At 56.5% G+C, this 24,776-nt stretch overlaps 1 protein-coding gene and 1 long non-coding RNA gene across 7 annotated transcripts in view; one reads left to right on the top strand and one right to left on the bottom strand.

The window, feature by feature from the left end:
• MTA1 (metastasis associated 1) overlaps positions 1 to 20,100 on the bottom strand; it is a 45,697-nt gene extending 25,597 nt beyond the window's left edge. For 2 of the 6 annotated variants that reach the window (XR_011504840.1, XM_044774438.2), the window contains exons 1-2: positions 19,203 to 19,347; positions 2,204 to 2,271 (exon numbers count right to left, since the gene is read on the bottom strand). Coding sequence is in view for 4 of the 6 variants with exons in the window: in XM_044774438.2 (XP_044630373.2) it covers positions 2,204 to 2,271; positions 19,203 to 19,230 (96 nt within the window). In the remaining 2 variants the exon portion in view is untranslated. Of the gene's footprint in view, positions 1 to 2,203; positions 2,272 to 16,252; positions 16,290 to 19,202; positions 19,435 to 19,947 lie in introns of those variants that run through there. The other 4 variants (XM_070514477.1, XM_070514473.1, XM_070514474.1 and 1 more) reach the window with 4 other exon arrangements.
• LOC106826217 (uncharacterized) lies at positions 19,473 to 23,221 on the top strand. The gene is made up of 2 exons (XR_006530480.2): positions 19,473 to 19,667; positions 21,259 to 23,221. It is a non-coding gene; the product is annotated as an uncharacterized lncRNA (long non-coding RNA).
• Positions 23,222 to 24,776: the final 1,555 nt, after the last annotated feature.

Here is a 24,776-nt window from a genome sequence, read left to right as displayed (position 1 = left end):
CTTTCCTGCTATTCTAGGGGATGTCGAGAGCAAGAGAACAGAGTATGTTCAGGCGGCGGTGCCTACCTAGAAGCCCCCTAGCTGTGTTCCCGCCTCAGGAATCCTGGAATTTCCCACCACTATATCATCTCCTGCCCTGCTGGGGGCAGGACCTCTGGCAAGTCCCTCAGCCACCCCACCCTCTGACCTGGTCTGTCGGAGAGACTACAGCACACAAACACAGAGGTCCCATGGTCTTGGCCCTGAGCAGGAGCTCAACACAGCACCAACCATTGCCACCACTGTAGGGAGTCAATGCTCTGTCTATATCTTGCCGTCACACACGTGGCTGTCATGAGCAGACGCCACGGCCCCAACTGTGTGATCTGCCCTCTGCACATCATGGCAAGAGCGAGGGGAAAGACCTTTGGAACCCCGTCACCGAAGGCACTTAAGGCCCCTGCCATTGGGTGCCGCCTGCCCTGGGGTGTTGCCTGCCCGGTGCCCCAAGAAGACCGGGCTGCCATGGCCCCACTTGCCAGCAACCACCTGTCACTATAGAGACTCAAGAGGACATGGTGGACCCCTAGCCTCCTCCAGCTGTGCTCCACTGCCATTTGAGGAATCTCATCCCTGTCTCCTCATGTCCCCAAGTGAATGTATGCCAACACAAGCAGAGAGGTGACCACTCGCTCCCGTTTCAGCTGCAGACGCCGGCTGCCCCTTCTGCTGGCCGTGAGGCTTGGGGAGGCTGTGAGCAGGACCCCTGACAAGGCACCTGCAGGGGCATGGGTTCCAGCAGTGCAGTGGCCCCACAGGACGTCCCAGTCGCTGCCCCGGACCCTGCCACTTCCAGATCTGGCCCCAGACCTTCCAAGAGCTGCCAGGTCAGTCTAACCAGCCTGATGGGCTCAAGCTGGGGCTGAGGCTTCAGGGCATGGGCACCCCCACCTTGTCCTGGCAAGTGGTGGTGACACTTGGTGGTGACACCACTGGTGGTGACCAGTGGTGACACTATCATGGTGGTGACATGGTGGTGACATAGCGAGAGGCCCTTGGTGAGCATGGCCAAGGGGTCAGGTTCGGCTGCAGCTAAGTCTGATCCTTGGGGGTTAGCACCTGACCCTCCCATTCCATCCCTGCCTCGCCCCAAGAATCGCAAACCACGCTGTCACAAAGCCTGAGGTCCAAGAAAGCAGCTTCTTGAGGGCTAGCCTCAAAGAGGCACAGAGGGGCCCCTCTCGCCAGCAAGAGTGACAACAGGTGCTTCCGGGACGGGGGCTGCTTCAGAGAGGGGCACAGCAGCCGCTCGTCAGGGATCAAAGGAAGCGGCCCAGGGAGGAAGGAGCTGCAGGGCCAGGGGCCGTGCTGACCCAGCGTCACTGTGGCCATGTCCACGGAGAAGGAAGGGACACACCTGCCCTCTCCCCCAGCCCTCTCTGCCAGGAACGCCTCCAACCAGGAGGCCAGCAGGAGAGGCAGGAGGCGGCTCACACCTCCTGGTCAGAGAGAGACCCCCCGTTCCCGCCGGCCAGGAGGATGCGAGAGGCTCTGACCAAAGACAGAGCCTACTCCAAATCTGAGATGGGGGAGGAGCGGGGCTGGAACCGCAAGCCCACCCCCTCTGCACCCCCAGGCCCCAGGCAGGCTCCGGGTGCACCTGGCCTCAGGCAGCACAACCTTGTCCCGACAGACTCGCAAGCACCTGCCGTGACTCTCCCCCGGCCAGGAGTGACAGGGAGGAGGGTGGCCTGAGTGAGTGGGAAGGGAGGCAGGAGACAGGCAGGGAATGCCCAGCTGTGGGGACCCCACGCAGACCCTCGGGCTCTGGTCGCCCAGGCCACTTCCCTGGGGCTTTGGTTGGTCTCCAGAATCATCCAATCCGGACTCCCTCTGAACACTTCTGTTCTGCTCAGCACCCTCTGAGCATGTCCCTCAAGCAACACCAGGGACCTCACTAATGGGCTCTCCAAGGAGGAGGACCCAGTTCTAGGCAGGTGATCCTGGGGACAAAGCCACCAAAGGTCTGAGCAGATAGTGGCCAGTCCAAGGCCAGTCCCAAAGTCCACGCAGCCCCTCAGGCCCCTGCAAACATGGCACAGGGGCTGGGGGCGTGTTTTGTCTCATCCATGATGACGACCTGGGGCAGAGCCACAGGAAAGGCGGGTCCACCCTGCCCCCCACCAGCAGGGACAGGGCTGCCAGGTGCACACACACACGCTACCTTGTTGAGCTCCTCGATTCTCCGGATCAGGTAAGGGTTGCTGGAGGAATTCTCGAAGTACACATAGTCTGCAAACAGGTAGAGAGAGAGCGTCACCCCACAGCATAGGACCCGCCACACTCAGAACCACCTGCCACCCCAGGGACCCAGGGAAGCCCAGACCCCCCACTCCACTCACTCGCACCCTCAGTTCTGGGGGCTGGGGAACAGGAGCGAATGAAGGAGGTGAAGTCCCCACTGTCCCCGGGGGAAGATGATGTACCCAGAACCCCATCAGTAGGTGCTAGGCAAGGGCCCGAGACAAGGCAGGAGGGGGCCGCTCCAGGCAGGGCCCAGAGTGTGGGTCCCCATCCCAGGGGTCCCAACTCCAGGAGGTCCATCCCTCCCAGGAGAGGCATGGGGGCCAGGCAGCTTCCCCCTGGGGACACCTTCCCAGGAGGCTGCTGCTGGCCTGGAGGGTGGCCTGAGAGTCACGCAGCCAGAGCAGGAAGGACAGCTACAGGCAGTGCCACCACCAGCCCCAAAGACCATGCCAGCACACCAGGGGCTACCGGACCCTGCCTCTCCTCCTCCGGCTCCAGGCACACTCCCCCCATGTCCCTCTACAAATAAATTGAGGCTGGGCCTCCTGGGCAGAGGCAGGCACAGAAACCAAGCAGAGCTTGCTGGCACAGGCACGGTGTCAGGCTCCCAGAGGCGTGAGATCAGAGGGTGCCGCCACCACCCCGCTGGGTCCCTTAGACCATCAGGTCAGCACCAACTTCCCTCACAGAGAAACCACATGTGCTTTCCGCCTTCCCACAGGCTCCACAGGGGGAGAGTCAGGCTCTGGCCTGGGGAGGCTGGCAGTCTCCCGAGATTTCCCAAGATGCCCACAGTGGGAGGCCACCCAGCTGCCAGCCTGGCTGCCCGGCCAACGCCTCGATGCTCCAGGCATCCTGGAGCAGATCAGGGAAGGCTCAGCTTGAGAAGCAGGCCAAGCTGCCATCCCCACCGAACTGCCCAGGAACACCTTCCCCCCGCCACTCGCCACCCATGGCGGAGGCCCGAGGTCCTGCCGGAGATGGCCAGCCAGGAGGTTCCTCTTAGCTGGAATCCAGTAAAGCCTGGATATGGCCCAAATGCCCACAACTGGGCACAGATTCGGCAAGCTGCAGGAAGACGAGCACATGCCAAAGGAGCAGGCATGGCCCTGTCCACGTGGGAGGTCCCACCTGTGCTGCCTGGACCCTGTGGAGGGGCCTGAAAAAGCACCTGTCTCCTGCCACTGACGCACTCCTTCAGGTACACACCTGTGAGGACACACTTGCAGGCTCACACCTGTGAGGATACGCCTGTGGGGACCCACCTGTGGGTGCACACCTGTGAAGATGCACCTGCAGGCACACACCTGAGGGGGCACACATCTGTGAACACTGCTCCCCAGGCTCACACGTGCTACCCTGAGGACAGAGGGGCTCAGACATGCCACACCCTCAAAGAGCTCCACAGAACAAGAGCAACGATACTAAAGATCCAAAGCAAGCCCAGCTCCAGTGCTCGTGGGCCGTTCAGAGGCTAGCTGCAAACAGAGGGAGCCGCAGGAGGGGACTTCAGGGTGCGAGGCTTGCTTTAGGGTGACGGGAGGGCTCTGAACTTACAGTGTGGCAATCCTGTACAACTCATGAAAATACTAACTCAGTGAACTGCACACTCAAAATGGGTGAATTTCATCACATGTAAATTACATCTCAGTAAAGCCATTTTTATAAAAAGGTTTCAAATCAATCTTCTCAGCTTTCATTCTAAGCAACTAGATAAAGAGCAAATTAAACCTAAAATAATTATTCATATGTGCCCCAAACTGGAAATAACGTGAATGTTCCCCTCAAGAGGGGAGCAGACAGACCAGCAGCGGCTCTGGCTGTCCAGGGGCAGGCTCCTCGGCAGTGCCCAGCTGAAGTCCTGCTGGTTACGCTGCGCTCCGACAACACTTGGGGGCACCCTGCAGGGCTGCAGGCCACAGGAGGGGTGACCACTCGGGCCTGGGGGCAGGAACTGGGCTCTCTCATGACTGCACACATTTCCCAAAACTCACAGAACTTACGAGGAGCGGACTTTACTGTATGTAGATTACACTTCAGTAAATGGGAAAACAAACAAGCTGGAAGGCAGGAAATTCTAAGGAGTAAAAACCAAGGGAGTGAAACACAACAGTGGCAAATTAATGGGGCCAAAGCTGCTCACTAAAACAATCCAGCAATCAAACAATCGAAGAACCTCAGGCCAGGCTGACAAAAAAGAGAGAAGCCACACAGAACCAACACCAGGAACGCAAGAGGAGACATCAGCGCACGTCCTGCGGCCGTGAGAATAGCAGGAGGGAAGTACGTCAGCTTGACCAGTCAGTAGGACAACTTGGAAGGAACAGACCAAGAGCTTGAAAAACATGAAGGACCAAAGTTCACCCAGGAAGCGACAGGCCACCCCACACCTCTTAGAGAAGCTGAATTCACAGATGAAAACCTCCAACAACAACCAGAAAGAAAAAGAAAGAAAGAAAAACCCTTCCAGGCCCGATGGCTTCACTGGGGAGTCCCACCAAACATTTAAGGAAGATTTAACACCAAGTCCACATCAACTCTTTCAAAAGCAGAAGAGGAGAGAACACTCCCCGACCGGCTCACGAGGTCAGCATCACACCGATACCACAACCAGACAAAGATATCACAAGAAACCCACGGGGCAACATCCCTCATGAACACAGATGCAGAACTTCTCAACAAAACACAGCAAATCAGAGCTAGCAACACATAAAAAGGCTAATAAATCTCCACCACTGGATTCATCTGGGGATACAAGGTTGGCTCAACATCGAAAATTGCATCAAGAGAATAAAGAATCATGACCATCTCAATAGAAGCAGGAGAAGATTGGACAAAATCCAACGCATATTCCTGATACACACTCTTAAGCAAACCAGGCGTTAAAGGGAACTCCCTCAACCCGATAAAAGGCATTTACGAAACACCTACAGCTAACGTCATACTTGATGATGACACTGGATGCCTTCCCCTAAAATCAGGAAGGAAGCAAGGATGTCAACTCTCTGCACTGCTGTTCACCTTAGAGGCCCCAGTCAGTGCGAGGAGGAAACAAGGGAACGAATGGCATCCAGATGGGAAGGAAGAGGTAAAACTTTCTACATGCAGGATGACGTGACTGTCTACACGGAAATTCTCAGTCTACAGAAAAGCTATTAAAAGTAAAGAGTGAGGGTTAGCAAGGTCACAGGATACAAAATAGTATGTAGAAAGCTCCAAGAAACATCCAATACTTGAGTATCAATTTAATAAATTGTCTACAGATCTTTAAAGATCAGAAGTTCCGTGCAAAGACCTACATGCTGAAAACTACAAAACACTGGTCAGAAAAACCAACGAAGATCTCAATAAACAGTAACACGTAAGGTGTTGTGTATTAGAACACAGGGTGGGAACCGTTTTCAGTAAAGGGCCAGACAGTAAATACTTCACCGAGGATATCACGTAGGTACTAACGTAACGTACTGCCACAAACTTTTTACTGATGAACTTAAATTAAAACAATAATTGAGTGCAAGCTTTTGTAATAACATGGGTCTACGAGTTAGAAGAACTGGATTCTATTTTAGGGGAGGGCATTATGCTTCACTGGGGTTCGAAGTCAGCATTCGCTGTCATCAAAATCAACAGCAAACGTCTGTCCCCCTGTGCATGCTCATCTGTGATGCGATCCTACATGCCTCATCTGAGAACGTCCTTCCATGCCAATGGGTACAGCCAAAGACTGACCTCTAACTACAATGGTATAATTTTTTTTTTTTTGAGGAAGATCAGCCCTAACATCTGCTGCCAATCCTCCTCTCTTTGCTGAGGAAGACTGGCCCTGAGCTAACATCCGTGCCCATCTTCCTCTACTTTATACGTGGAACACCTACCACAGCATGGCTTTTGCCAAGAGGTGCCATGTCCGCACCCGGGATCTGAACCAGCAAACCCCGGGCTGCCAAGAAGCAGAATGTGCGACCTTAACCGCTGCCCCACCAGGCCGGCCCCTACAAGGGTATAATGTTAACGGAGCATATTCATCACTTGGAAGGTATTTCCTAAACTCTATCACATTTCTCTCTGGATAAAGTGCAGTACAGGGTTAACAGCAGGTCTGGGCTGTCCACACCCTATACCTTCCGAAGAAGTGTTTGGCCCTTGACCTGCTTCCGGGAGGTAACCTCAAAGCCCCTGGACTCTGCTGCCCGACAACGGTCTTCACGTCCCTGGGGATGTGACTGCCGGACGGCAGTAACCTGGGCAACTAAAGCCAGCCACGACCACACGACTCACCTGGGACAAACCAGCAGACGCCAAGGCTCAGGTAAGCATCACTGCGTGTGTATTGTCACGTGCGGTGGCCGAGAGAATTAAGCACTGTCCACAACTCCACTGGGCGAGGCCAACTGGGAGCTTGCACTGGTCTCTCCTGGACCCTGACATATGCGTTTCTTTTGCTGACTTGGGTCTGTATCCTTTTGTCCTCATGAACTGTAACCATGAGCATAACTGCTTTTCAGTTCCATGAGTCATTCCAGCAAATACTGAACTTGAGGAGGGTCCCGGGTACCCTGAACCACAGCACGCAATTGCAGCCCAGTCTACCGCTCTCCAGTGAAGGGTGGGTGGGAGCTCCTCCACACAGCTCAGTGGATTTTGAAACATGGAGATCCCTTCGCACTCACACTGAGGTCCAGAAAGCGGCGCTGGAACTGCAGTCTGAGCTCGGGAAATGTGCCCGCTGCCAGCATGGGTCGGAACGAGGCCATGCTCCTTGTTCCTTGTTTCGACCGTAAGGGAACCATATAAAGCAGTTTGTGACTCAGACAACATTCGTTGTCACCAAAATGACTTAACCACAGTATAAGCTTTGCATTAAGCGCTTTTTCATGCAATTTTCAGACAAATTCATGAAGGACCATTGTCAAGTATGCAGCAAAAACTAACTTTCAAAGGCATTCAGTGTTTGATAATGGTGGCTGGGAGTGGCTCCTCTCATTCCAAAAAATTTCAGTTTGCACCCTGAGTTCAAGAAATTATAATAAAATTTAACCACTGCTACACCATCAAGCTGCTGCATGGTAAGGCAAGTCGAGACGTTCAGCTTCTATTTGTTTTTTCTTTCTTTCTTTTTTTTTTTTTGAGGAAGATTAGCCCTGAGTTAACATCTGCTGCCAATCCTCCTCTTTTTTTGCTGAGGAAGACTGGCCCTGAGCTAATATCTGTGCCCATCCTCCTCTACTTTATATGTGGGATGTCTGCCACAGTGTGGCCTGACAAGTGACGCATAGGACCACACCAGAGATCCGAACTGGCGAACCCCAGGCCACCAAAGCAGACCATGTGAACTTAACCGCTGCACCACCAGCTGGCCCCAGTCAGCTTCAGCTTCTATTTCTGATAAAAAAATTCACAGAACTGATGATAGTTCAGTTCACGAGGTCAAATGAAGTTTGCTGTTGACCCAGCTGGTTTGATAAGGCATGACAGATTCAAATATTTCCACAAAGTGCTTGCTAACAGGTAATACGACAGGTAACCGGAGGCATTAACACCTTGCATTTTCACAAGCCTTGTAAATTTGTCCAGCCAAGCCCTTTTCTTTTCTTTTTTGAGGAAGATTAGCCCTGAGCTAACATCTGCTGCCGATCCTCCTCTTTTTGCTGAGGAAGACTGACCCTGAGCTAACATCCGTGCCCATCTTCCTCTACTTCATATGTGGGACGGCAGCACAGCATGGCTTGCCAAGCGGTGCCATGTCTGCACCCGGGATCCAAACTGGCAAATCCCAGGCCACCGAAGCAGAACACGTGCACTTAACCACTGTGCCACCAGGCCAGTCCGCCCTTTTCTGATCCATACGGTTTATCACAATCATTTGCAACACATCTGTGTTAGCCAGGGTTCTCCAGGGAAACAGAACCAATTAGAGAGGGGTTTATTATAAGACCTGGCTCACGTGGTTACGGAGGCTGAGAAGTCCTATAACCTGCCCTCTGCAAGCTGGAGGCCCAGGGGAGCTGCTGGTGTAATCCACTCTGAGTCTAAAGGCCTGAGGCCTGGGGGCTGCAGGTCTAAGTCCAGGGGTCCGAAGGCTTAGGAACCAGGAGCTGCAACATCCGAAGACAGGAGAATCCCAGCTCAGAAAGAGAGGGCAAGAACCTACCCCTCTTCAGCCTTTCCGTCCTACTAGGGGCCTCGATGGCTTGGGCAATGCCCATCCACTGCGGGGAGGCAGACCTTTACTCAGGCCCCTGACGCAAGTGCTAATCTCTTCTAGAAACACCCTCACAGACACACCCACAAATAACATCTTACCAGCTATCCGGGCCTCCCTGAGCCTAGTCCAGCTGACACATAAAATCAACCATCACAGCATCTTAGCAGATTCCACTTCAGTTTGCACTAAATTAGTGTTTTCCCAACTTCTTTGAAAATATTCTTGGTGTACTCGGTCCACGCAGACTTCAGAGGCTCCTCTTCAGTGACTTCACACTCACCGCCGAGGCCTCGAAGGAACAACTGAGCAGTACAGGCAGCACCTGCTGACTAACGGAGAGCCGGGGAAACAAGCCCAGACCTCTGCCTCGTCTCTGTTGGTGTTGATGTGGTGCCCCAATTGTCTTACAAAGCTTATTTCCTCCGGACACATGTCTCTGGCGCTTCAATCAAACGTGACCTCATTTCGTCACCACAGTGAGTGGCTATCCTTGCTTGGCTGATAAATAAGTTACTCGGAAACTTCGATGGTAGTCTCTTTTTCATTTATTTTTGAGAAGTTCAGTTATGATTTAAATTTTCTACCTTTTCTGACCGTTTTCGTCCCCTGGGGCAGGGCCGACACATACTGTATTCCCTTAGCACAGCTACAGTGTCATCAGATAATAAACGATGTTTTGCCAACTCAGTCATTACAGAATGATGCAGATGCCGTTGTGCCTTCAAACTACAACATTCAAAGTTCACTCTCTCTTGTTTCCACGTGGGGGGATGTCAAGGAAACGCGACACAGGTGGCCCCCAAAGTGCAGACACACCACGACTGTGTCAAAGGGACCGTGGTGAGCGCAGCACCCCAGATGAGCTCCGCTCCGACCATTCAGCTCCACCAGCGTCACTCAAAAGTAGCCAGAGAACATATGTAAATGCTTTAGCAAGGCTGTATGCCAATAAAGCTTTATTTATGGGCACTGAGATTTGAATTTCATGCAATTTTCATGTGTGGTAAAGTATTCTTCTTTTGATTTTTTTCTCAACCATTTAAAAATGTAAAAACCATTCTTAGCTCATGAGTCATTCAAAAACAGGCCGTGGGCCGCAGCGTGCCAATCCCTGCATGGGAGGACTCAGCACTGGTTAAGATGTCAACCCTCCCCCAGCTGATCTAGACGATGGTTTCCACACAATCCTCATCAAAATGCCACTATTTTTTTTTTTATGCAGAAACCAATAAGCTAATTCTGAGCTTTATACAGGAAATCTAAGATACAAGCATAGGCTAAACAATCTGGAAAAAAGACAAAAGCCAGAGGCTTCAAACCACCTGATTTCAAAATTTACTGTAAAGTTACGGTAATCAAAACAGTTTGTATTGGCAGAAGTATAGACACGTATCAACGGAAAAGAATCAAGCCAACAAATACAACCACAGACACACGGCAAACTGATTTGACAAAGATGCTGCTCAGCGGGCAGAGGAGGCAAAATTTTAAGAAATAGTACAGGAACAACTGGACATTCATATGCCAAAAAAAAGAGAGGGAACCTTAACTATTACCTCACACAAAAATTAACTTAAAATGGATCATAAACTTAAAAGTAAAACCCAAAACTATAAAAATTCTAGAAGAGGGGCTGGCCCTGTGGCATAGTGGTTAAGTGTGGTGCACTTCAGTAGCCCAGATTTGCGGGTTCAGATCCCAGGCACAGACCTACAGCACTCCTCAGCCATGCTGTGGTGGTGACCCCCATATAAAGTGGAGGAAAATGGGCACAGATGTTAGCTCAAGGCTAATCTTCCTCAGCAAAAAAAAAAAAAAAAAAAAAAAAAAAATTCTACAGGCAAACAGGATAAAATGTTAGTGACCTTGGGTTAAGTAGATTTTGTAGATACACAAAACGCACAAGTTATAAAAGAGAAAAATGTGCAAAACATATCTGATAAAGAACTGAAATCCAGAACATAAAATGAACTCTCACCACTCAACACTAAGTTCTGATCCAATTCTAAAAACTGGGCAAAAGATTTGTGCAGACACTTGACCAAAGATCCGTGGATGGGAAATAAAGACATGAAAAAATGCTCAACAATACTTTATCATTAGAGAAATAGAAATTAAAACTCTAATGAGATGGCCCGCACACCAGCAGAATACTGTGCAAGGACAAAAACCGACAAGCTCATGGGCTGGTGGGGATACAGAGGAAGGGGAACACAGGAACGCAAAACGGTACAGTGGAAAATAATTTGACAACTTCTCATGAAGTCATATATATACTTGCAATTCGACCAAGCAACCTAGCTCCTGGGTATTTTTACCCACGAGAAATAAGACCGTACGTCCTCACAGAAATCGGAGCACAGGTATTTACAGCTGCTTTCCCCACAATCCCCAAACACTGGAAACCACTCGGCTATGATCTGAATGTCTGTGGCCCTCCAAAGCTCACGCTGAAGTCCTCACCCAGGTGATGGCATTAGGAGGCGGGGCCGTGGGAGGCGCCTAGGTCATGAGGGCGGAGCCCTGGAAAACAGGATTAGTGTCGTATAAAAGGGAGCCCAGAGCGATCCCCCGCCCAGGAAGTGGGCTCTCACCAGTCACTGAATCTGCTGGAGCCTTGGTCTTGGACCTCCAGCCTCCAGACAGGGAGAAATAGGTTTCCGCTGTTTATAAGCCACCCCATCTACAGCAGCCTGAAGGGACTAAGAGAAACCCCAGTGTCCACCACTGCTGGATAAACTGTGGTACGTCCATTCAAGCAAAACGAACGAAGTCCTGACACAGGGACGAACCTCCAACGCATCACACTCAGAGACAGAAGCCAGACTGAGGCTGTGCACCCTGTGACTCCACTTATGTGGCACCTGCCAACAGGGAAAATGGGAAGAACAGAGACAAGACAGTGGTGCAGGTGAGGGAGGGGCTGACTACAAAGGGCAAAAAGGAAACTGTGGCGCTGTGGGGGTGTTCTCAGGACTGCAGCGGCTACACAGCTGTGCACATAGGCCAGAGTCAAAGAACCAGGAAAGGGATTCACTGTGAAGAGTGTGTCAATACACCTGACTCTAAACTTAAAACACACAGGGCCCACCCTCATTAGCCACGGCACTTATATTCTACAGAGTCACCGCTAACACTGAGTTAGCGAGTATGGGGCCATCGCTCCTGGGGAAAGAGGGTCAGGTCCTGCCAGCCTCTGGGCACGACACTTCCATCAGCCCATCAAGACCGCCTCATTCAGTGCTTCTGTTCAGACACCTTAGTCAGTACAGATGCATCCACGTCCAATTAACGGCCAGCAGCCTCCAACTCACGCTGCGGGAGGCTCGCCCGACATAGGTGTTTTCCCATGAGGCCCAGCCTGGACTTCCTGGGCTTGAGAACGCTGGCCGGCATTGCAGCACCAGGCCTGGGGCCATTTTAAACAGCGAAATCTCCAACAGAAAGCACCAAAGTGCAGAAAATATGGTACTAAATAGACCAGGAGGACACATTTATAGTATGACATGAAACAAGAAGACACAGTGTCCCCTTGTTCCCCTCAGCTGGGGACATGTGCGTTGGGGGACTCAGTTCTCACTGCTCTGTGCATGTCCGCAAATGACCATGAAGGCACCACATGTACTGATTTGGGGTTACAAATCAACGTTGGTGGATTCGCAAATCCAGAATCTGTAATGAGTAACAAGGAAGGACTATAGGAGCACCAGGAGCGAGTGAGGCAGAGCAGTCACAGCAATGAGCATTGGCTCACAGGGACAGGGGCCACAAGGAACCAGGTGGGGACAAAAGGAGGCCCCATAAGAACACGCTACATCGTGGACGGCCAAGCTGCGCGGCAGTGACGCCCCCAGACTGCTGCAAGTGGACCAGCTCCCTGGCCTGCCACCTGCCACGCCCCATTCATCAGAATCCCTCCAGAACCAACTCCCACCAGCTCCCGCCTTGTTCATCCACGGTGGGACGGATGAGCACCAGAGTGCAGCCATGCACAAGCTGAGCACTTTTCTCTTTTCGGATTTGGGGATGGAATCAAGAAAAACACAAGCAGGAGCCAGTACCCCAAGCTGCACCCTTGAGCCAGCTCCAAGGGGCCAACACCCCACCAGGGCAGAGCCGGCCCAGGGAACACAGCTTTCAGCGCAGGATGCCCAGAGAAACTTGATGCATGTCCCAAATACTGCCCAGGGGTCCTGCCAGTACTTTCACCTGCCAAACCCGGGCACCTCTGCAAGCCCAGAGGCTGGCCTACCCTCACGCTGGCATCCTCCCCCTCTGTCCTTGCCCATGGCTCCATCCCCCGACCAGGCCTCCCACCCACACACCCCACTGGGCTAGGGTACCAAGAAACAGGATGGAGACCAGACCCTGCCAGGGTGGAAGAGGCCGACGACCCAAGGGCCTGCCTCCCTGAAGGGCTGCAGCCCATGACGGAGGCTGACGTCCTGTTGTGCAGGTGGCTGGAGGGCCAGGGCCCCCGCTGGGCACCGGGGCCCGAGTGCCACAGGTGTCCCCAGGTTCCTCTGAACATGGCTGCTGAATGAAGGGACAGAACACTCCCCTCCTCCAGAACTGTCCCCGTCAGCCCCAGAGAAGGCCCACCGCTGACTCTGACACTGACCATATGGACAGCCCTTTAGGCTCATGCTGTTCCCACAGGAGCACGTCCACCCAAGACCGACCGCACTGACCCTGGCCCCTTCATGTGGGATGTGGCCGCCCTCTCACACAGCCACAGGAAAGGTGACCCCTAGATCCCCTACGCCGGGCCCACAGCAGCCCAAGGAGCTCACTCTGCCTGGCGCCTACAGACGGACCCCAGGAGAGCCGCGTGGCCCCTGGACCTGCCCTGCAGAGGGCAGGGATCCCCGTGGGGACTGCCGCCCTGAGCTGCTCACACCTGAGGCGCACAGCCCTGCACCTAGGTCATCACGATTACACACACACAGAGCCCCTCGTCACCCAGAAGACCCTGGGGTCCTGAGCCCGCCGGGCGCCCTGCGTAACTACAACAGAGAGCCAGGACCCACTCGTGAGGGTGATGCTGGGGGGCTGCGAAGGGCACTCCAAGCTCCTCGGGCCGCAGGGCAGAGGACGCAGCAGAACCCAAAGGCACAGGGGGCAGGGCCGGATTATAGGGCCTCTAAGGCGCTCAGACTTGACCCTCCACACCGCGGAAGCCGCTAAGCAGTCTTAAGCAGATCCGCTCCTTAGGGGATCATCTCCTAAGGCAGGCCATGGACCACATAGCTGGGGGGACAGCCCAGAAGAGGCTCAGAGAGGTGCTGTAGAGCCCAGGAAGGCAGGCAGACACCAGGGACCTGGCTCTCACACAACGCCCCCATGAGAAGGTGCAGCTCCAACCCATGTCCCACCAACAAGGAGGAATGAGGCCCCAACGGCCCCAAGAAACTAGGAAGTGTAAGAGGACCCCAGAGAGCATGTGGAGGGCAAGCGGCACCCATGGGCATCTGCCAGCTGCAGCATGGACGCAAGGGACTGGAAGCACCCAGCAGAAGGCAGGCAGGCTCCTGAGGGCATCCAAAGGGCGCAGCCCAAGGGCCACCCTCCCAGCAGGCCTGCCCACCAGGCCCTCCCCAAGGGCCACACCTTGACGCTGGCAGTTGCACCCATCAGAGACCCTCCCAGCCCAGACCCTCAGCAGCTGTGAGGACAGCATCAGCACCCCTCTTCCGTCCATGCGTGGGGCCCTTGGGAGCCCCAGGAAGCCTGTGCCCTGTGCCCATCAGCAGTGGGCCTGCCCGCTGCCTGAAGACAGGGGGTGCAGGTGGGGACAGAGAGGCATACGAGGGTCCTGGGCAGAAAAACAGGATATCTTTTAGAACATCAAATTCTTGAGAGAAGGCATGCTGGCGCACTGAGAGGTGGGTTCCTCCTAGGGAGCAACAGACCGCAGCGGGACCTGGCCCAAATCCAGGTGGGTGCACCCCAACTTCAGCTGGAGGCAGCCCGGGAAGAGGGGGACCCCACGGCCATCCTCACCCAAGCGGCCCTCGCTCCTGACCGCAGCGGCACCCACGTCCACACGTAGCTGAGCCAGCTGCTGAGCAGGACCCCGGGAAGGCCAGGCAGACACGCGGGGTTCCCGGTGGGAACGGCACCGCTCCGCCCTGTGGGCTCCGGGAGGCAGGCATTTGCTTCTTTGGACCATTTACTCCAACATCCCTGATCAACAGCTCCTTTTTTCATTAATCCAAGAGTTTAACGGCCAGATTTTTCTCTCAAAGCAACAAGGAAGGCCAAAGGCAGGCGCTGGCCCACCCCAGCCCAGCAGACCTCTCTGGCAGGGCAACTGAGGGTGGGTGAAAGCGGTGCCCCCCGCAGCCCGGAGGCCGTCGTGGCACCCCTGCTCACAGTGGGTCCCCGGGCACCTCCTTGCCGGCCCTTCACAAGTCTGGAGTTTTCATGTGTGTGAACATCCTACCCGTCAAAGTTTAAATTAAACAAAAGAAGGAGACAGGCACTTCTGCCAACAGGACAGGATCCGTGACGTAAATGCAGGCAGCAGGGCATGAAACTGAGGGCAGGTAAGATGCTGCCCCAAAAGAGAAGGGACAGCAGGAGGGGACGCACCTTAACACCGGCAGCTGCCTAGAAGGACAGGGGTATTCCTGCCACCTTTTTAAAGTACGATTTTTAAAAAGCAAACTATTCAGGGGCTGGCCCGGTGGCACAGCAGTTAAGTTCGCACATTCCACTTCGGCGGCCCGGGGTTCACCGGTTCGGATCTCAGGTGCAGACACGGCACTGCTTGGCAAGCCATGCTGTGGCAGGCGTCCCACATGTAAAGTAGAGGAAGGTGGGCATGGATGTTAGCTCAAGGCTAATGTTCCTCAAAAAAAAAAAAAAAAAAAAATTAAAAAAAAAAAACCTATCCAAAAGAATGGGTGTTAACTTCTTGTGATGAAAGAAAAAAAAAAAAACCTGAGAGGAGATGGTTACAGGCTGTCAATTATGAAGCCAAATGCCCCAAACAGTCACTGTGCTGCAGGGCGGCTCACAGGCACTGACTTCTGCTTTTCTGTTCTGAAACATTATTGATCATCTTTGCATTAAATGCACAGAGAGCAGAAGAATCCTGCCATGGTGCCCTCAGCCCATAGCTGGTTCTGGAAACCCACCTGGCCCCTTGACGGGACAGAACCCAGAGGAGCAGAGGTCTTGGACCCTGACCCTGTCACCCAAGTCCAGGCCCCGCCTGCCTGCCACACTGCTGACAGAAGGCCTCTGTCCACGGCCAGGTCACCTCCCTGGGGAGAACCAGGCCCTGCTCCTCCCAGGCTGACCCACTCCACCCAGCTGGTCAGCTGGCACAAAGCCACAACCACGCCTTCACCCTGCTCAGACATCCTGGCAGGGCCTTGGAACAGCCTGCCAGGTAAAATGCAGGACACCCAGATAACGCTGGGCTTCTGCTAAGAACTTTCTAGGATAAGTATATCCCACACAATATTTAGGACATACTTATGCTAAAAAACTGTTTATCCAAAATTCAGATTTAGCTAGTGTCCTGTACTTGTCCTTGCTGAAGGTGGCACCTGTGTAAAGAGCTCTGTTCGGGTGTCACCTCCCAGACTCTACTGCTCAGCACCCCGCAGGCCAGGGCAGGCTCCTTAGACCCGGCCAAGCCCCAGGTGGCAAGCGGCTCAGGGAGAGGGGGGCATACTTCCTGTGTCTGTGACCTGAAAAACCTAGACGCCCCATTCCCAAGCAAGCAGCACCTCGGGACAGGATGCTAACCTGCCAACACACCGCCCACCATGACCACGGGCCCTGCCAGGACCCATGGGCCGGTGCCTCGGGTTTCTGTCCAAAAACCGGGTAAGTGAAGTTTCTTCTACAGGAACCGACAGGCAGCTGAGTGGAAGCCTGCAGTCACGCCTGTGAAGCACCATTCGCAAGTGACCCAGAGCCCTGGAAAAGGGACTTGAGTGGACCCCCTCAGAGAGGGGATGTGCAGACTTGGGGCAGGCCAGGCCTCCCCTAGAGGAGCCCCTGCAGGACACAGAGATCCTTGTCCACACTGCGAGGAAACTGACGTATGGCAAGGTCTGAGATGGCCAGGCCCCCACTGAGTTCACAGCCAGACAGGAGGCCCAGAGAAGATGAGTTGGGGTCCAGGGGGCCCATGGCCTGGGGGGATCAGGGAGGGCTCCCTCTGGCACCAGTCTCAACAAGCAGGCACACTGCGGGTCCTGCTGGAGCCCCCAGCCCACGAGGCAGGGACTGGCAGAAGTGCCGGGGGTGGGGGGCAGTGAAGGCACAGCAACTGCCACCTTAGGGCCTCCAGTCCTCAGTGGGGTGGACGATGCCCGGGGTCCACAGCCCACCCCCCTGCCTCTCCCCACTGTCTCTCCCTCGGCTCTGCATCTCCATCCAGAAGCTGGGTGCCTCTGTTCTGGTGATCGTCCCTCACTTATTCAACATGCCACGCCAACTCACATCAGGGCCAGAAGCCGCAGCCCTGGGGATGGGAGGGTAAGACGGTGCCTGCAGAGGGGCTTCTGGCTGGGTGAAGTCAACGGGGCACAGGCAAGCTGGAGGGGCAGGCAGGACGAGGGGCCCAGGGCAGGTGGGAGCCCTCCACCAGGTGAGAGAACTTCCGGCACAGGCAGCCCATGGGGGGCTCATGCCTGGCAGGAGAGGGGTCTGCACTGCAGAAAGGGGGTTCGGGGGGTGCGTGCAGGGAGGGCAGCATGAGGAAGGGTGGCTGCCTCAGTTGGGGGTGGGGCAGAGGCTGAGGGACTCAGGGCTGTGGGGATGGAGGAAGGTGAGTTAGTCCCCAGGGGTTCGGGGCAGTGGGGGCCACGGGCAGCTGCGAGGGCGCCCTCCCTAGCGGTGTGCTGAGGAAGGACGTCCAGGGCTGACACTCCCCCCTCCCCCCAGGACTACCAGCTCCAAGGCTGGGAGACTAACGGGCCTCCCTCGCAATGCCCTGCACCCATGCCTGCTCCCCACAGGGCCCTGGTGCTAAACAGCAGGCAGGCCCCATTCCCGTGACTGCCCCTGAGCACGAGGGTGCAGCAGAGAGCCCCACGGCCAGGCAGGTGCTATGCTGACCCATTGCACAGATGTGGGTGTGCCCACTGACCTTGGGCACAAGGCTGGGCCTGGCTGGCTGGAGACGCATGTCCCAGGCACTTGGAGGTCAGCTGGCCGGGGGGGGGGGGGGTAGACTGAGGTGGCTTAAGAGCAAGGCTGGCACTGTTCTTGGCCCTGACACACTTCATTGAAGGTGGGCGAGTGAGTGTCTGGAAGCCTCAGAGAGGGTGGGCACTGCTGGAATGGGGCAGGCAGCAACAGCATCCCACCTCGCTGTGGGGGAGCCAACTGAGGACCACCTCAGAACCCAAGGAAAACCAGGGGCGCAGCCTCTCGGAGCCCCTGCCCTCCAAAGTGGGGCAAGGCCCAAAGCCAGGGGCTTCCTGGGGCCCAAGCAGGAGAAAACGTCTGGGGAGGAAGCCCTCCAGGGCCCCAGCCAGCTCAGCAAACCCCAACCTAGGCCGGGGGCGGGAGGGGGTTGCCTGCCTCTAGCAAATCCTTGCAAAGCACCTCTCTGCTGGCGTGGGGTGATGGGAGGCCGTGAAAAGTTTAGGGGTGCCTTAGAAGCATGCTCAGGGTGACCACAGGCTGCTGAGGACCCGGCAAGGGACTCCTGCTGGGGAAAGTGCCCAAGCACACACCCCACCCAAGCGGCAGCTCTCAGGCGCCCCTGGGCTCCAAAAGAGGAATGCGGCCCACACATGAGGTTCCCCATCCCCAGAGGGGAGTCCCCATCCATGGCCTGGTGGAGACTCCACACCCCAATGGTCCCTAAACTCCTGTTCCCTGGACAGCAGCCAGCACTTCCCAAGGCCATGTGCTCCTGCTTGGGGAATGGGGATCCCAACAGGCCCTAGGCTCTCCTGCCGGCCAGGCCCAAAAGGATGCTCCAGCCTGCCAGCGCTTCCCAAGCTCCTCTGCTGGGGCCCAACAGGCCACACGCTTGGCCCCCAACAGGTGGGCAGAGCCCCCGCCTCTCTGAGACCCAGCTCAGCCACTACTATCCGCTGGCCCCAGTTGGGAACAGCCCAAGGGGCCATTTCAGGTTGGGGCGAGCACGGCCAGGGCAGAGGCAGTGATGGAAGAACAGGCGGCTCAGGAAAGATGGAGTGGGAAGAGTAGGAGGCAGGGGTCGGGGTGCAGAAAAAACCGGTAGGGGCTCTGGGATAGGAAGAAGGATGGCCCGGCAAGCGGGCCTGCAGTGGGGGAGGGGTGCAGAGGTGGAGGGAGGGGACCAGAAGTGGGCCGACGGGGGGGGGGCCGTGCGGAGAGGGAGGGAGAAGGGGGATGAGAAGAAAATGGGGGAGGCCGGGACAGGCGGACAGAGGGGACCAGGTGCGGGGATGGCGAGACCGCGGGGCGGCGGTTTGGGGACCAAGGCCTGGCGGGGAGGTGAGATGGCGGGGGGCCGGCAGATGGCGGAGATGGGGGGCCCAGTGGGGACCGGGGGGATGTTGGGGAGGGGCCGGTGGGGATGGCGGGGGCACCAGGCTCGGTGAGGACGGGGATGGCGGGGAGGGTCCGGCGGGGATGGCGGGGGGACGGGGCCGGCGGGGACGGGGATGGCGGGGCCGGGGCCGCGCGGGGCCGGGGCCGCGGCGCAGGCGGCGCATAAAGGCGGCAGCGGGTGGACGGCGGGCGGCCTTACCTCCGACCCTGTACATGTTGGCGGCCATGTCCGGAGGCCGGCGGCGGCGGGGGCCGCGGGCTGGGCCGGGCGGGGCGCGGGGCTCGGCGCGGCGGCCTGGAAAATGGAGGCGCGGGGACGGGGACGGGGACGGGGGCGCGGGGCGGGCGGGCGGTTTAAAGGGGCCGCGCTGCTGCCGCCGCCGCCGCCGCCGCCGCCGAGGCCGCCGAGGCCGCGCAGGGACCGAGGGCCGCGGCGCGGGCGGGAGAGGAAGAGGAGGAGCGGCCGCGGGGAGGGAGGGAGGGGCCTCGGGCGCCACCGCCCACCGCGCGGGCCGTTACCCGACCCGCCGCCGCGCGCGTCCCGCGCCCTGCGCCCTGCAGCCGGGTCCTCCCCGCGCCCCCATGGTGGTTCTCCCTGGGCGCCACTTCCAGGGTGCGCCGTCCCTGCTCCCCCTAAGCAAGTCCTCCTCGAGCCCCTTCCAGGGTAAGTCCTCCCGTCGCTCCTTCCCAGGTGGGTCCTTCCTGCGCTGCCCCCCTACTCCTGGGTCCTGCCGGCATCCCCAGCGCCCCTTCCCGCGGTGGTCTTCGCTACACCCTCCACGCCTTTCCGAGTCCATTCCGGGGCCTCCCGTCCCCTCTTTCCTACACGCCCTCGCCCTGGGTGGGTCCTCCAAGTCCTCCACGGCCCTGAGGCTCAGTGGCCCAGCCCTGGCCCCATGACCCTGCCCCACACCTCTCTTCCAGGCCTGGCCTTCTCCACTCACCCCAGGTCTTTGTCCCTGCCCCTCACCGCCCAGGCCCCGTGGCTGTGCTGGGACAGTGCTGGTGCCCCCATACCACCTCCATGTGGGCAAGTTCCTGAGCTGGCACAGCCTCCTTGAACTGTGGCCTGATGAAAAGGCCACAGGAAGGGAGGTGCCTATGCCCAGAGAACATCCTCTGGAAGTCCCACCTAGACTGGGGGCCAGCAGGCCTTACTGACCTGGCCCGACCCAGTGGGGGCAGAGGGGGGTGGGTGCCCTGCCCAAAGGACAGGGAGGCTGAAGGGCCAGCCCCGGGTGGAGTGAGGCACCTGCTTCTCCTTCCTGGCCCTCAGAATTTTTATCTGTGTGTGTGCGTGTGCGTGTGTGTGTGTGTGTTGCTTAAGGTCCAAGGATTGTGGAGAGTCTGATGACCATTTGGAGCCAGCAAGACCAGTGGCCAGGGTGCCCCCAGCTGAGAAGAGCATGAAGTGGAGGGGGTGGCATCCCAGACGGAGAGAAGCAGGTGTCCCAGCCAAAGTGTGGAGCCAAGATCAACACCACTGCTGGGGGCCAAGGGAAAGGAGGTGTCGGGGGCTCCAGGTTGCTGGTCTGAGTAACGCTGTGGGTTACTGCCCTGTTGGCTCAGATCGGGCAGGCCTGTGGCTGCAGGAGGACTGTTTAGTTTGAGGGAAATCCCTGTGGGACATGGAGGGGAGCATTCAGGGCTGAGCACAGGATGCCACAGTGGTGGGAGAGGCCCCCAGGCACAGAGCCTAGAGGGAACCCCACCACCAACAGCTCCATCCAGGGGACCAGGGAGGTGGGCAGGAGCCCAGAGCGTGTGCTCGGGTGAAAGCCAGACGGGGGTCCAAGGAGGGCAGTGGGCCAAACGCTACATACTGCCGAGCAGCCCTGGCCTCCAGAAAGGGAGCTGCCCATTGGTTAGCAGCGGGGCCACCATCTTTCCCAGGAGCTGGCTGGGAAGGGCAGCCAGGGTGAGCTGAGGGGTGTGGAACCACAGTGTGACTGATGGTGGCTGGAAGGGGACAGCAGGGGCAGGAGCTCATACAGGGGAAGGGCTGATGATGTTCAGCAGTTTCCCCCACAGGGAATGGTCTACCTCCCTCCCCACAGGCCCCTGTCCTAACGTCGGGGCCGGCATCTCCTCATCAGGACAATGAAGCTGCAGCATAAAATCTGCTTCCACCAATAACTAACAAACTGACCAAAAAGTTAGTGAGAACTACCAAAAAATGCCTAGGCAGCTGTTAACCATACAGAGAGCCAGAAACTTCATGCTTCATAAAGTGCCTGCTTCTGCCTCTCTCCCAGAAATAGGATGGGCTTCAACCTGAGAACATGGCACCCTGGCGAGGACTCTTGCCCTGCCCCAGCTGAAGAGAGGGGCAGGCTGAAGCATGGAGCTGTTCTCCTTCCTCCAGGGAGGGTGCAGGAGAAACGGCTTCTGGAGAGCGGGCAGTCAAGGCTGACTTTCATGGGAAGTGAGGCCACTGGGGTCCAGTGTCTCGGGGAAGCCATCTGAATTCCAAGTCTCCCCACCAGGGATAAGAATATGCCCCTCACAGAGCAGAGTGACATTTAATAAAATCTCAGGAGACACCGCAGAGCCTAGCTCCTCCAGCTGGTTTCTGAACTGCTTTCCCCCATCTCCAGACTAACCAAAAAAAGGGGGATTGCATACAGTGCCCTGCTCTTAAACCAGCTCAGAGGCAAGTCAACAGACCTCAGATAATTTGCAAAAAAGACTTACAAATTCATCCATTTAGTAGCACAGCAAATAGACATTCAGGAGAGAGTTCCTCAGTGGGAAGAGGAATGACATGTAAGAAGGCATGGCGACCACATGCACTCAACAACACGAAAAACATCGGAGGAGGCGGAGGGAGGCAGCGAGGGGCGGATGAAAACCCAGCAGAGAGGAAAGTACAGCTCAAGAAGCACACGACACCACCCAGGAGCGCTGCAGGTCGTAGGAGCTTCATAACATGAGACCTGTGATCAGAAGCTCAAACACGAGATGGCACAACAGCAGGATGAGAGCAAGACCTAGGAGCTGAGGGGACACCTTTCCCCAGAGTCACACAGCTGCTGGAGCAAGTCGGCCACAGCAGGGGCAGGATGTCTATCACCACGACCGGAAAGGCCGGACACCATCTCGGGGCAGGACTAGCCACGACCACAATCACTAATTCCTTCCACGGTTACTGCCTGAGCGCCACTTCATGCCACACTGTTGAGATGCCGAGGTCGGGGGACAAGTGCTGCCCTTAGGGGGTATGCAGTCTAGCAGGAGGAGGGGAGAGAGAATGAACAAATCATGGATGGTGATGTCATGGGCTTGGAAGACAAAATGCCGAGGCTAAGGGGACTGGGGGGTCAGAGTGAGGGGCACTGTTTGTTTAGAGAGGTTAGGACATCCGCCAAGGAGGGATCCATGCAGTCTCACGGGAGGCCAAGAGGCACAGGGGCCCCTCTTTGGGGCCGCATCCCTGGGCAGGGCCTGATGGGGCCCTTGGGGACTTTGGCTTTCCAACACTGGAGGGCTCTGAGTGGCCTGAGTCGAACTTTGTCCAAAAGCATCCCTCGGCTGTTGTGTGGTGAGGGTGAGAGAAGAGGCAGGCGATGGGAGGGCATGGAAGCTGGCATGAGGCAGAGGGGGAAAGCACTCAGGGATGCGCCACAGAAAGTCCCTGAGCGATGGGGCCCCACGCGCGGAAGGCTTGAGCCACACTCCAGAAAGCCTGAGTGTGGTCCACACCGAGGCCTATCATACCAGAGTGACTGTACTTGAAGGATTAATGCAACTGGCGTTCAGGAAAAGCACATCACGTACAAGGACAAAAACTAGGTTGGCCCTGATTTCGCCAGCAACACTGAAATAAAGTTCTTTAAAAAGGTAAAAGCTGACCTTCAATGCAGCCAATGAGGAGAGAGTTAAACAAAGACTCTGAGTGGCGAGCTCGCGGCGGGCTTCCCTGCACGGGGGACCACTTGGGAGGTGACAGCTTGCGGTGTAAGCATGAGACACTGCTGGCACAAGGCCACAGGAGTATGTCTCCCACTCGGGCAGGGCGACGGACGTATAGGTGCCAGCTCTTCACCATTCCGAGCCAGAAGCCGAGGCCGCTGCTGAAAAAGCACACGACACCCATCTCTTAATGTTTTTGGAATTTCTAAAAAGTCTTAGGAGAATCTCTTCAACTTGGAGTGAAGAACCATTCATTAAATATCAGCAATCATGTTTTACCTTAAAATTAATGTCTTTAACTTGAAATGAGTAGCTCTAGGTTTACTCTGTATTTCCATGCCTCTCATCTCTGTCCAGACCTTCACAAACACCTGAATAACCACTGAACGTTAACAGCGCTTACCTCAGTGATGAAATTGTGGGGAGATTTTTCAAACTTTATTGTCAGGTTATTTAATACTGAGCAAGTGTTCTTGCAAAGCCAGTGAAGTCATTTTTTTCAGCAGGGACAATGGGGGGCAGTGACTGTCCACTGGCCCTCGGGAGGGCATGACGACACCTCCCAGGCACTCCCCCCAGTCCTGGAACCAGGCCCTGAGAGCTGGGCCATGGGGGGCTCCCCTTTCTGCTTGGGGTGTCCAGAGTGGTCTCCACTCCCTGCTCAGAGCTGGCCTGACTCAAGCGCAGCGGGTGCTGGGGACAAGGGAGACCATGGGGCCGTCCAGGCTCGCCTGGGCACAGGAGACCGCCCTCCCTGCCATGGAGCACCCCAGAGGCCCCCCTGCCCGGGGCTGTCCCCGTAAGCCCTGGGGGGGCATAGTGCTCGTCCTAGAGCTTGAGGAGAGACCCACCCAGTCAGGAAGCAGAAGTGAAGGGACAGCTTGAAGGGACATATGGTGGTTGACTGCAGGGTCCACTGTCAGTGGTGGCCAGGGTGACGATCCTAGCCAGACTGATGCTGCCCAAGGGTCTCCCTCTCTGCCCATCCCCCTGATGCCTGCCCTGTCTGCTGGGTGGACCCGTCTCTCCCAAGGGCTCCCAGTCAGGGCACTGTTGACATTTGGGGCCCCATCATCCTTTGTTGTAGGGGGCTGTCCTGTGCTCTGTGGCATGTTCAGCAACACCCCCAGCCTCCACCCCTCGATGCCAGGAGCCCCTGTGGCCCCTGTGGAAGGCAGGTTGCCCTTCCCCAAAGACGTCCACGCCTTCAGCCCAAACCTGTGATTCTACTAGGTTACAAGGCAAGGTGCGGTTAAGGCTGCTAACCAGCTGACTTTAAAATGGGATTACCTAGGTGGACCCAATGTTGTCACGAGGGTCCTTAAAGGTGGAAGAGGAGGCAGCAAAGAGACAGAAGATGTGAGGATGGGAGCAGGGCCAGAGAAATGCTGTGCTGCTGGCTTTAAAGATGGAGGAAGGGCCATGAGCCAAGGGATGCTGGTAGCTTCTAGAAGCTGGAAAAGGCCAGGAGCAGATTCTCCCCTGGAGCCTCCAGGAGGGAGCATGGACCTGCTCACAACCTGATCTTGGCCTGATGAGACAACTCACAGTGAATGAACTCCTAGATGCTACGTCTGCTGTGACCTGTTAGGACAGCAGCAGGAGGCCAGTACCCAGTGTGACAGCAAAGCTGTCTCCAGGCCCCACCACCTGTCCCTGGGCACCGTACTCTACTGGACACAGGAGTCAGGCTGCCCTGTGGTCGCCATAACCAACGCTGGGCTCCGCCCTAAGGGGGCTGCTTTGGTGGGGCGTGTGGGATGCTGAAGGCCAGCTCCTGGTCGGGGAGACCTTATCCTGGTCTCAGCAGCATCTGACTGCAGCCTCATGAGCCACCCCAAGTGAGACCAGGAGACCTGGC

This window comes from Equus asinus, chromosome 7, assembly GCF_041296235.1.
Source record: "Equus asinus isolate D_3611 breed Donkey chromosome 7, EquAss-T2T_v2, whole genome shotgun sequence".
In the NCBI taxonomy this organism is placed as follows: Eukaryota; Metazoa; Chordata; class Mammalia; order Perissodactyla; family Equidae; genus Equus; species Equus asinus.
This window is presented reverse-complemented; position numbering and strand designations above follow the sequence as displayed.